Source organism: Pseudopodoces humilis, chromosome 27 (assembly GCF_049639895.1).
Source record: "Pseudopodoces humilis isolate 2021_Gansu_Grassland_sample_001 chromosome 27, ASM4963989v1, whole genome shotgun sequence".
In the NCBI taxonomy this organism is placed as follows: Eukaryota; Metazoa; Chordata; class Aves; order Passeriformes; family Paridae; genus Pseudopodoces; species Pseudopodoces humilis.
Window position 1 is genome coordinate 1,668,868 of NC_142226.1, and position 13,262 is coordinate 1,682,129.

General features: G+C 53.9%; 1 protein-coding gene across 7 annotated transcripts in view; it reads left to right on the forward strand.

The window, feature by feature from the left end:
- SCMH1 (Scm polycomb group protein homolog 1) overlaps nucleotides 1–12,919 on the forward strand; it is a 64,714-nt gene extending 51,795 nt beyond the window's left edge. For 6 of the 7 annotated variants that reach the window (XM_014258675.2, XM_014258676.2, XM_088067391.1 and 3 more), the window contains 3 exons: nucleotides 4,555–4,758; nucleotides 5,675–5,817; nucleotides 10,996–12,919. In XM_014258675.2, coding sequence (XP_014114150.1) covers nucleotides 4,555–4,758; nucleotides 5,675–5,817; nucleotides 10,996–11,121 — 473 coding nt within the window. In that variant the 3' untranslated portion in view covers nucleotides 11,122–12,919. The remainder of the gene's footprint in view (nucleotides 1–4,554; nucleotides 4,759–5,674; nucleotides 5,818–10,995) is intronic. The other variant, XM_088067393.1, reaches the window with a different exon arrangement.
- Nucleotides 12,920–13,262: the final 343 nt, after the last annotated feature.

The following is a 13,262-nucleotide window of genomic DNA, read 5'->3' on the forward strand; positions in this document are numbered from 1 at the left end:
TCCTCACAGGCCTCCCTAAAACAGCCTGGGAGTGTCACTGGCTCCACCAGCTCAGCCACACCATTCCCATCCTGCGCTGCTGCTCCTTCCCAGAGCCCCTCGGGATAACACTGGTGCAGATGTGCTGGGCCATGCTCCCAACAGCAGCTGCAGGAGGCTCCTCTTTGGTGTGGGATCCACAGGTGTCCCTTGCATTCACAGGTGGGAGATTTCCAGAAAGTCCAGGTAGCTGGAGGACTCCCTGAACTGAGTAATCTTCAATAAATACACTCCCACTTTTGTTCTGAGCTGCAAACCCTTCATAATGCAGACCGAAGATTTAATCTTGGTGAGGCTTTTAATTAATGGGTGGTGAAATCTGCCAAGGTATTAGTCACAATTCTATGTGACTGAAATCCCTGAAAAATTGCTGAAGACTCCTGGGTGGGCTCACAGTCCAGTGGCTTTGTGCTCTCTTGCTGTCCCTTTAGAATCCCCATTTCCCTGGTTTTCTTGGGTTGCTGATCCCAGGTGTGAGTGCCCAGCTCTTGTGTGGGTGATTTTGGTCTGTGTCCTGTGCTCTGCAGAATCACTGACCCTGTCTCTAAGCACAGCTGCTCTGAACTTGCCCAGAGCCACTGCATTTGGGCACCCTTTGGCACAGCAGGTGGGACATGCAGAGTTCAGCCTGTTCTTGAAGCACTCCAAAGGTTCAGATACCTTGGTTGGGTGGTGAATATTGCACACTCTGTATTGTCAGTGAACAGACACAATGGGTAATTCCACAATGGGTAATTCTAAGGAGGAGCCTTCATTAAGTTTCTACAAGATTGATTCTTAGTCTGCTGCAAATCTATTCAGTTATCCCTTGGCCTTCAAAGGGGTTGTGCCATCTGGATGCCAGAATTCTCCAGCCTCTTCCAGAAAAACACAGAAAAGTGGGCAGGAAGTGTGTCTGTGTGTGAGGGGGGTGATCCTTCCTGCAGCAGCTTGGTCTGGTTCTGTTCTTTGTCCAAGCAATGAGGTGAAGTTTCAAATTCCATCTAGAAATTCATTCTTATCCCACAGCTAAAAGCTGTAATGAATACATCCTCCTCCACCATGAAATTGAGGTTCAGGCAGGAATATTTGCATTTCAGAGGATATATTTTAAGAATATGCACTTGAAATACTCAGATATTGAGTATTTCTTTAGCAAGGGACATCTTCTCATGGGAATGAACCCTGTCTCAGCCAGCAGCTCCTGAACACATCCCAGTTTGCCATATGGAAGGCTGTGAGCAGCAGTGGGATGTCTCCATTCACCCTGCATTTGGCACGAAGCAGAGACATGAGGAGGGGATCTCACATCTTACATTGTTTTTCCTCTTGCAGCCAGTGGCGTTTGTGTGGCTTTTTGCTGCTGCAGTCCCAGCACAGTGGGGACCTGCCTTCACAGCCCATCACTTGCTGGAAGCAGTGGGTGTTCAGGAGTAGTGCAAATCACATTTGTGCCTGTGGCCAAACTCCAGTGTTTTAGCAGTAAAATGACACTGTTGAGTCTATAGCACTGTTTGTTTAATTAAACTTTAATTATCTGCTCCCTGCCTCCCCGCCACTAATTGTGCCATGTTTCCCTACAATGTGCCAACTGCCAGCCTTTAGTTAAATCCAACAGTTTGTCTAAGGAAATCTGCCTAAGGATCAGCCACCTCCTGCTCCAACCCTGGTTATCAAGGGTGGAGGATCCTGGATCTTGCCTGAGTGCACTTGTGCCCTGCCACTTGCAGGAGCATCTTGTCTACAGATAATTCCCAGGGGCAGTAATCATTCCCCTCTTGCCTCATCTCGTCCTCCCTTCCCTGGAGGTATCACTCATTGAGCACTTCCCTGTGTACTTGTATTTGTAGGAAAACCCTCAATCTGTCTTGCACTGCCCCTGCCACAAAGCCCCCAGCTGTGCTGCAGTGTTACAGTCCAAGCAGGCACTCAGCTGTGCAGGGATAGGGAACCTGGGGATCACTCTGTGCCTTCAGTTTTACCTCCTGGGCAAAAAACCACCATCCCCAGGGCTCCATCCACAGCCCTCAGGTGTGTGATCAGCATGTGAGAACAGCATCTCATATTTGCAGAGTGCATCACAGCACATTCCTGTCATGACACTGAGCTGTTAATTGTTGGGTGAGGGCATTTCTGAGGGTGAGTTTTGGATCCTCAGCCTTGCACTGACAGGGGGCTGTGCCTGTGCTCTGAAATTCCTTCTGCTGACTCCAGTCCCTGCTGTGAGAGCTCTGGGGGTTTTGGGAGCACTCAGACATGTGTGTGCATGAGCCAGCACATCTGGCTGAGTGTCCCAGGACTTCCTGGCAAGCTGAAGCTCTCTGTCACCTGAGAAGGTGCTGGGTTTCCTTGGAGGGCTGAGAAGCACAGCTTGGACCTGTTCCCATGCCCACAGCCACTGCAGAGGACTGTGCCCACTGACCCCTCTCCTGCCTCTGTCCTTCCCTGGCAGTCAGCACCCTTCCCCAGATGTTTAATGGGAAGTGTTTTGGGGTGTAAACAGAACTGTCCTGTTGAACAGGAGGGCAAATGGAGTTGCTTGGAAGCAGCTACATTGGAAACCCATTGGTGTGACACCCCCAGGTGGGTCTGGCTGGGCCAGATCCCCACCCAGCCCAGGGCAGGGCAGCCAGCTCTGGTTTGCATCCAGTCTGGAGCTGAAATGCAATGGTGGGAGTGCAGGAGGGCTTTGAAGTTATTCAGGAATAGCCATGGGTCAGCAAACTGTTTTTTATGCACCCAGAGCAGGTGAGAACACACCTGTTCATGCAGGAAACAAGTGACAAGTGGGCCAGCACAGGACAGGTCACCATAGGTAGCAGTCCTCACACCAGCAGTTTGTACATCAGGTTTTAAGGTTGTGCTACTGTTTCTGGGCACATCCCAGAGACCTTAAATCAAAGAAAGGCAGCAGTGGCAAATCCCTGGGGTGGGAGCAGCAATTACCCAGTGATAACCCCACACTGGGCTGGCCAACAGCCAGACAAGGCTGCTCCCATTTCATATCCCTACCATGTGAAGCCCTGGAAGGTCAGGGCTGGACCATCTGAGCTGGCCTCTGGGTCTCTGCTCAAACACAGGCAGCAGGACATGAGACCAGGAGATCCCAGCTCTCACAGCAGTGCCACAGCTCATAGAAACCAGAGCAAATAAAGTGTAGCTGAGAGAGGCTGCCCCAGTCTCAACGTCTGCAGCACTTGGCAGCCACTTCAGGCTCTGGCAAGCTGCACTTCCCTTCACTGGAGCATGGCAGCATCAGCTCAGCAGGGAATTTGGGAAAATCTCAACAGCTTTTGGGTCCCAGAGGCCGCGGATCCCGAACCCTCACCACGATCCCAGTTCAGCACAGCAGCACTCTGCTGCCTTCTCACCTGCTGCTCCTGTAGTCTGGGAAGTGCCAGGGAAGAAACCCAGGCCTGGCCAGTGCTGTGGCCTCTCCAGCCTTGCCAGCTGCCGTGGTTTGAGTGGCTCAGGGCTGGAGCTGCCCTCGGCGTCCCTACAGATGCTGCTGGAGGAGCTGCAGCTCCCGTGTGCTGGAGTGCACAGGCAGTGCCCCTCGCTGTGGAGCTGCTTCCCTCCCTGGCAGGTATTTCACCCTAAAGAACACAGCAGTTTGAGGGTGACTCATGAGGCACAAGGACCACCTGGCTGAGACTCAGCTGTGCTGTAGTAAAACCTGCAGAGGTGGCCCTGCAGTGGAGCTGTTACAGTGTAGAGGCAGATCTTGCTGGCTCAGCCAATGCAACCTGGCACCCTGGACAGTCCCCTCAGCCCCTCCATGCCATGGACAGCTGCAAGTTCAGTGCATTTATGGAGAAGGTGAGGAAACCATTATTGTCTAATACCCTGCCTGGGGAGAGCCCTCAGCCCAGACCCTCCTCTGCATGTTCCAGTATAGGGAGTTGGCCTCTGATGTGGTTACACTGGAAAAGGGCCCAGCAGGAGGCCAGGAGGGACGAGCAGCTCATCACCAGCGTGTTGCTTTTGGGGCCAGAGGACCAGCAGGGCACGGGAGCATTGCCTGGCCCTGATGGCTCAGCTCCCTCCTGCTCTGCATGTATGTGTGACACCCCAGTCAAGCACCAGGGCCATTCCCTTGCACGCTGATGCCGAGGATGTGCAGTGTGTGACCCTCGGGGAGCGTCCCCTCCCCTTCCTGTCCAGGACTGCCTGTGAGTCCTGTGTCCATTGGCATCCAGATGGGACAGCCCTGCCCCACCCCACAGTGCCACAGAGGGGCCCAGGGCAGTCAGGCCATGGGGCTGGGCCATGGCTGGTGGTGGTTCAGAGTAGCTGAACAAAGGAGCTGCTGCTGCAGCCTGGGAATGTTGTCACCACCGTGGTTGGACTGGCAGTGGCAGATGGTGCCACCATGTGCAGATTGGCAGCTAGTGAACACCAGGGCTGTGCCTGGTTTGATCCCTGTGCTGGGGAGAGACCAGCCAGGGGTCAGAGCCAGCGAGCGCTGCCGCTGCTGTGGCTCTGCCGTGGGGCTGTGGCGTTCGGGTGCACTAACTGCAGCTTGGTGCGTTCCAGGTGAAACCTTTGTCCTGGCAGATGGCCTCCCAGGGCCCTTAGAGCCTCGCCTGGACCCCATGGACTCTGCCTTGAACTCTGTCAATTCATCCAGCCACAGCAGGAGCTCCAGAGACTATCGCCTGCCAGGATACAGGCACCTGCACCAGCCCTCTAGCCTCAGCCAGGGCAGCACCTCTGCCCTGCGCAGGCTTAGCTCTGGGGGTAAGAGCTCAGAACAGCCCTGCAGCTGTCAATTGGGCAATAAAGGGCTATTCTAACTTCAGTTGCACCTTTCTAACTTCAGCAAGTCTGTTAGGTGTGATGGCACCTGGCAGGTGGCAGTGTGGACAGGTGACATTTCTCCTTTGACTGGTGACCGGGTGGACCCGGAGGTCAGTGGGGAGAAAGGGACAGGCAGGAGCTGAACTGTGTCCAAGTAATAAATGGGTGTCTGAGTCTGCAAGGATGGATTGGGAATGGCTGGGGAGTTGAGAGTTGCCTGGTGGGGCTGGGAGGATGAGTGGCACTTGTCTGTACAGAGGAGAGGGGCAGGAGCTGAGCTGCTCATGGCAGCATGTTACAAACAGCGTCATTTTAGGTGCATGGCATCAGTAAAAGCCTCTGAAAAGCTCAGGCTGCTGGTGCCTGAGACAGCTGAGACAAGGGGCTGTGCACACTGGGAGCAGGACCTGTGCCAGCTCAGGCTGTGCTTTTGGACAGCAGGAGGTCACCTGTGGGTTCAGTCCATCAGAAGGTGCAGCCAGTGAAAACATAAAGCAGCTTTGCAGTGTTAAATGTGCTAAAGGTGTTGGGAATGGCAAGGGGGTGTCCTGCTGAGGTGGGAGGTGTCAGCCCATGGACAAAGAGGAGCGGGAGCTGGGGACAAACAGGGGGAGTGGGGTTTGAGAGAAGGGACAAGGGATCAGTACAGAAAGCTGCCATGAAAAGTCAGGCCTAAGGAGAGGGAATAAGGCTTCTGAGCCAGACCTGCGCTGCAGGAATCTGGGGCACACCTGGGACGTGCCCCTTGCTGTGTCTCTGCCCTGCTGTGGGAGAGGAGCTGAGTGGTGGATCAAGGGGGAATGACCTTGGGGCGGTGCCAGGGACCCCCAGTGACGGCTCTGTCTGGCATCCCCAGGCTCGGACAGGTACCTGGGCTCCCGGGACACCTCCCGGCTCAGCAGCCGCGACCCCTCGTCCTGGACGGTGGAGGAGGTGATGCAGTTCATCCGTGAGTCAGACCCACAGCTGGGCCCCCACGCTGACCTCTTCAGAAAACATGTGAGTGCCATGTACAGATGTGTGGGGTACACCTGGGAGGGGGCAAATCACACAAAGAAAATCCAGCAGTCGGAACATGGCAGCACTTGAGATGGAGTTTTGTGCTTAATAAAAAGATCCTCATAAATCCTGCTCATGCCCTGTCTGGATCCTCATCAGAACCCCTCAGGGTTCTGGGTGCATACAGAGCCTCTTCAGTGAATCCCAGTGCTGTAAACTCTGCTCCTCCTGGACTTTATACTCAACTCATGGCAAATTTCTCCTGGCAAGAAACACGTTCCAAGTGGGATTCAGAGTGTGTTGCTGCTCAGCTCCAGTAACAGGGAGTCTCCTGAGGCTCTGATCCTGGTGCACATGTGTAGGTGTAAAACAGCTGCAGACAGTGTGGAGTTTGTACCATCACAGCTACAGGAGAGGTTTGGCAGCTGCATGTCCTGAGCCCTCTGCCTTGTGGTAAAGTCCATGTTCTGGTGCTGCTCATGAAGAGCAGTGTGAGCAAACACCCAGCACCGTGTCCTGCTCCAGGCTGGGCTGACCCAATGCTTCTTTTTTGAATTTGCTTTATTTTAGAAACACAATTTCTCTTACGATTGAGAAATGTTTGTTTTAAATATGAAAAGCTGCCAAGGGACAGAAGTGCTCTGGATTGTCAGTCCTGAGGAGAAACTTGCTTTCATCTGTGGAAGGGAAAAACAGATCAAACGTAGTACTGGAGATCCCTGGAGATCTCACCAACCTGAAAGTAACTGAACATTGACAAAGGACAGGATTTTCTGTTGTTTGAGGTTGTGACTTTCATTTTTCATTTACAAGCCAATTAACATTTTCTTCATGGAAAACTGTCCAGTGCAAAGCTCTGCACCCAGCCTGGACTGGGTCATGGACAGGAGTGCTGCAAGGAATGGGCAGACTTTCACAAATGCCAAGTACCAAGCTGTTTTCCGGTTGTTCTAAGCTTCATGATCCATCCCCTCCTTCATCTCAGGAGGGACACATCTGGCTCTGCTGTAAAGGATCAGATGCTTTGAAAGCTGCTGTGTTGGAATCGGCCCCAGTGGGGATGAGGAGCTCCAGCACTCTGCCAGTGGCTGGGACTGTGCTGTGAAGCTCCAGAAATAAAACCACAGAATCATTCAGGTTGGAGAAGCCCTCTGGAGGTCATACAGTCCAACATTCCCCCACCACTAAACCATTTTCCACATCCACATGTTTTTCAAAATCTTCAGGGATGGTGATTTCAGCCATCTCTCCCCTTTCAAGAAAGAAATTTTTCCTGATATCAGGCACAGAGTCACCAGTTACAGAGCACAGGCTCTTTGGGTTTTGGGATCTGTTCCCTAACCTCCATCTTCAGCCAGGGCTGTCAGCATGGACACATCCTCTGACAGATTCCCCCTGTGCTGGGATGACAATGCCCTGGAGTGAGCAATTGCTGCCCTGCATTGCCACTGCCCCTGTCACTCCCCTGCCAGTGAAACCTCCCTTTCCCTTCCTCCCCACCTCCCTCAGGAAGTGCTGGGAATGGCTCCTGGATGTTGATCACCCAGCAGAATTCCCATCACTCACATGGCTCAGCAGGGTGGATGTGCTGTCCATACTGGGATGTCCATACTGGGGTGTCCATACTGGGATATCCATACTGGGATGTCCATACTGGGGTGTCCATACTGGGGTGTCCATACATGTCCATACTGGCTGTCCATACTGGAATGTCCCTACTGGATGTCCATACTGGGGTGTCCATACTGGGATGTCCCTACTGGAATGTCCATACTGGGATGTCCCTACTGGGATGTCCATACTGGGATATCCATACTGGGATGTCCATACTGGGGTGTCCATACTGGGGTGTCCATACATGTCCATACTGGCTGTCCATACTGGGATGTCCCTACTGGGATGTCCATACTGGGGTGTCCATACATGTCCATACTGGGATGTCCATACTGGAATGTCCCTACTGGAATGTCCATACTGGGATATCCATACTGGGATGTCCGTACTGGGGTGTCCATACTGGGATGTCCATACTGGCTGTCCATACTGGGATGTCCATACTGGGATGTCCATACTGGAATGTCCATACTGGGATATCCATACTGGGATATCCATACTGGGATATCCATACTGGAATGTCCATACTGGGATGTCCATACTGGGATGTCCATACTGGAATGTCCATACTGGGATGTCCATACTGGAATGTCCATACTGGAATGTCCATACTGGGATGTCCATACTGGGATGTCCCTACTGGGATGTCCATACTGGGATATCCATACTGGGATGTCCGTACTGGGGTGTCCATACTGGGATGTCCATACTGGGATGTCCATACTGGCTGTCCATACTGGGATGTCCCTACTGGATGTCCATACTGGGACGTCCCTACTGGGATGTCCATACTGGGATGTCCATACTGGAATGTCCATACTGGAATGTCCATACTGGGATATCCATACTGGGATGTCCGTACTGGGGTGTCCATACTGGGATGTCCATACTGGAATGTCCCTACTGGAATGTCCATACTGGAATGTCCATACTGGGATGTCCGTACTGGGGTGTCCATACTGGGATGTCCATACTGGAATGTCCCTACTGGAATGTCCATACTGGAATGTCCATACTGGGATGTCCGTACTGGGGTGTCCATACTGGGATGTCCATACTGGGATGTCCATACTGGGATGTCCATACTGGAATGTCCCTACTGGAATGTCCATACTGGAATGTCCATACTGGGATATCCATACTGGGATGTCCATACTGGGATGTCCATACTGGGATGTCCATACTGGAATGTCCATACTGGGATATCCATACTGGGATGTCCATACTGGAATGTCCATACTGGGATATCCATACTGGAATGTCCCTACTGGAATGTCCATACTGGGTTTTCCATACTGGGATGTCCATACTGGGATGTCCCTACTGGGATATCCATACTGGGATGTCCATACTGGAATGTCCATACTGGGATATCCATACTGGGATATCCATACTGGGATGTCCCTACTGGGATGTCCATACTGGGATGTCCCTACTGGGATATCCATACTGGGATGTCCGTACTGGGATGTCCCTACTGGGATATCCATACTGGGATGTCCGTACTGGGATGTCCCTACTGGGATATCCATACTGGGATGTCCCTACTGGGATATCCCTACTGGAATGTCCATACTGGGATGTCCCTACTGGGATATCCATACTGGGATGTCCATACTGGGACGTCCATACTGGGACGTCCATACTGGGATGTCCATACTGGGATGTCCCTACTGGGATATCCATACTGGGATGTCCATACTGGGATGTCCATACTGGGATGTCCCTACTGGAATGTCCATACTGGGATATCCATACTGGGATGTCCCTACTGGGATGTCCATACTGGGATGTCCATACTGGGATGTCCATACTGGGGTGTCCATACATGTCCATACTGGCTGTCCATACTGGAATGTCCCTACTGGATGTCCATACTGGGGTGTCCATACTGGGATGTCCATACTGGGATGTCCCTACTGGGATGTCCATACTGGGATGTCCCTACTGGGATGTCCATACTGGGGTGTCCATACATGTCCATACTGGGATGTCCATACTGGAATGTCCCTACTGGAATGTCCATACTGGGATATCCATACTGGGATGTCCGTACTGGGGTGTCCATACTGGGATGTCCATACTGGCTGTCCATACTGGGATGTCCATACTGGGATGTCCATACTGGAATGTCCATACTGGGATATCCATACTGGGATATCCATACTGGGATATCCATACTGGCTGTCCATACTGGGATGTCCATACTGGGATGTCCATACTGGAATGTCCATACTGGGATGTCCATACTGGAATGTCCATACTGGAATGTCCATACTGGGATGTCCATACTGGGATGTCCCTACTGGGATGTCCATACTGGGATATCCATACTGGGATGTCCGTACTGGGGTGTCCATACTGGGATGTCCATACTGGGATGTCCATACTGGCTGTCCATACTGGGATGTCCCTACTGGATGTCCATACTGGGACGTCCCTACTGGGATGTCCATACTGGGATGTCCATACTGGAATGTCCATACTGGAATGTCCATACTGGGATATCCATACTGGGATGTCCGTACTGGGGTGTCCATACTGGGATGTCCATACTGGAATGTCCCTACTGGAATGTCCATACTGGAATGTCCATACTGGGATGTCCGTACTGGGGTGTCCATACTGGGATGTCCATACTGGAATGTCCCTACTGGAATGTCCATACTGGAATGTCCATACTGGGATGTCCGTACTGGGGTGTCCATACTGGGATGTCCATACTGGGATGTCCATACTGGGATGTCCATACTGGAATGTCCCTACTGGAATGTCCATACTGGAATGTCCATACTGGGATATCCATACTGGGATGTCCATACTGGGATGTCCATACTGGGATGTCCCTACTGGGATGTCCATATTGGGATGTCCATACTGGAATGTCCATACTGGGTTATCCATACTGGAATGTCCCTACTGGAATGTCCATACTGGGTTTTCCATACTGGGATGTCCATACTGGGATGTCCCTACTGGGATATCCATACTGGGATGTCCATACTGGAATGTCCATACTGGGATGTCCCTACTGGGATGTCCATACTGGGATGTCCCTACTGGGATATCCATACTGGGATGTCCGTACTGGGATGTCCCTACTGGGATATCCATACTGGGATGTCCGTACTGGGATATCCCTACTGGAATGTCCATACTGGGATGTCCCTACTGGGATATCCATACTGGGATGTCCATACTGGGACGTCCATACTGGGACGTCCATACTGGGATGTCCATACTGGGATGTCCCTACTGGATGTCCATACTGGGTTTTCCATACTGGGATGTCCATACTGGGATGTCCCTACTGGGATGTCCATACTGGGATGTCCATACTGGGATGTCCCTACTGGGATGTCCATACTGGAATGTCCCTACTGGAATGTCCATACTGGGATATCCATACTGGGATGTCCCTACTGGGATGTCCATACTGGGATGTCCATACTGGAATGTCCATACTGGGGTGTCCATACTGGGATGCTGCTGAGCAGGGCTCTCACACCCAGCCCTGCTGTTGCATTTTGGTGCCATCACAAGCAGTGCCCTTCATCCTTGCAGGAGATCGATGGGAAAGCCCTGCTCTTGCTGCGGAGTGACATGATGATGAAGTACATGGGGCTGAAGCTGGGGCCAGCCCTGAAGCTCACTTACCACATCGACAAGCTAAAGCAAGGCAAGTTCTGAGAGGACTGCTGGCCGGATGGATCCTGGAAGCTCCGCTCCCGGCTGTCCCCACCCGCGCTCACCTGCCGACAGGTTCGCATGCACACACCCCTTCTGCCGCCGACGGACACTCCCGTGCCCCCGGGGCCCGGCCAGGCCCCGGCAGCGCTCAGGAGGAGCCGGGCACAGCTGGGCTTTGCCCCAGACTCCAGCTGTGGGTGTTGGAGCGTCTCTTGCCAGCGCTCCTCCCTGGGCTCACGGCGCTGCTCCCCCGGCTGGAGCAGCGCTGCAGGCGGTGCCCGTGGGGACGGGTTGTTTGCTTCTGCTCCTCCTGCTCCAGCCGTGCCTGCTGGGGCAGCCCCTGGGCACTGAGCCTGCCCAGCCTCGAGGGGCTCGGTGCCCCCAGTCTGCCCTCAGCCCTGTGCCACCGCGGCGAGCTCGGAGCACCCAGCCCCGTCTTCCACACTGGGGGAGCCCATGCGCCCGGCTCTGCCTGCCCCCAGCTCCTGCCCCGGCCCCAGCCGGGCACACCGGGCCGGCCGTGGAAGGTTTCATGTTTATTCCAGGCTGGGGAGGCCGTGTGGGAGCGTGGAGCGAGCTGGGAGAGCTGAGGAGCGGGGCTGGCCTGGCATGGCCCTGGGCTGGTGTTGGACACTGCCTGGATGCTGCAAGACTCGGCTAATCCTTCCCACCTATTTTTTTTTTTTTTAATTTTGGTGGTTTGGTTTTTTTTGGAAGTTGTTTTTTTTTTTTACTAAGGAGTTGTCTGTTTGAAACAATGAGATGATTTTTCTACCTGTGTTGAACTTGCAACTCTTGGTGATTTTTAGCCAGAGCTGCTAAGGTTTGTCTTCCCAGGGGCCCTCCTGCTCCTCTAGAGTTTTGGTCTGTCCCTGCTCAGCGTGTGCGAGGTTTTGGGTCTGGTGTTTGCCCTTCCCGAGGCACCTGTTGGTCTCAGGCAGTTTAATGTATTTATTTTTGATGGCACTTGAGCGGTTCCCATGGTCCCAGACACGTTTCTGCAGCTGCACGAGGAATGTTGGGAGCAGAGCCAGCAGCTGTGCCCTGGACAGCAGCTGCAGCTCGGGGCTGCCCAGACCCCGGAGCATCACCAGCACCAGCCTGGCCTGAGCTGGGACAGGACAGGGCTGTCCCCAGTGTGTGCCCACACACACACACACACACACACACACACACACACACACACACACACACACTTCCTCTGCAGTGACCAAAGGGCTGGGACAGAATCTCCACTCCAAGCACTTCCTTCTCCTGTCCTCAGCTCGCCCTCTGCATCCGGAGCCGCAGCTCACCCCCTCCCCTGCAGCCTCGAGGGCCTGGCCAGCAGCAGGATGTGGTGACCAACCCTCCAGGCTCTTGCACTGAGTCAGGTTTACCCCTAAGGGGCAAAGTTGCAAAAAAAAAAAATAAAAATACCCCAAACCCCAAAGTAATAAAAAAGCAAATGGCTTTTTGTCCTATAGCGCTGCTGGCCTGGGGCTGGGGTCTCTGGCTGCTCACAGAGCCCCTCACTCACGGCACAGCCCGGGGCTGGGGGCTCTGGCTGCTCACAGAGCCCCTCACTCACGGCACAGCCCGGGGCTGGGGGCTCTGGCTGCTCACAGAGCCCCTCACTCACGGCACAGCCCGGGGCTGGGGTCTCTGGCTGCTCACAGAGCCCCTCACTCACGGCACAGCCCCGGAGCCCCCGGCCTGAGCCGGCCCCGCTGCAGCCAGGCCCCAGCAGGGTCAGCCAGTGCTTTCCTCTGCACTTATTTTACGTTGATTTGTTTATAAATAAAAGGATACCAAGTTCCTCTCTGCTGTTTGTGCACTGAGCTGGGGCTGAGCCCTGGCTGGGGGGGAGCACAGGGATGGACAGTGGGCGCTCCCCTGGGACTGAGTCCTGGAGTGACCCCCGGGCACAGCAGCTCAAGGTGGGCACCAAGCAGAGCTCCCCATCCCACTGGGGAGCAGCACCCCAGCCCCAGCAGGCCCAGGGCTGCTGTGGGACCAGCAAACCCTGGGGTTGGACAGCAGGAACAGCCCAGTCCTGCCTGGGCTGGGCACCTGGGGGTGCCGAGTCCTGGCCCTGGTCCCAGTTCTGCCCCCCTCTCCCAAGACGAGCTGGAAGCTGGGAGCAGCCAGGGCCCAGCAGG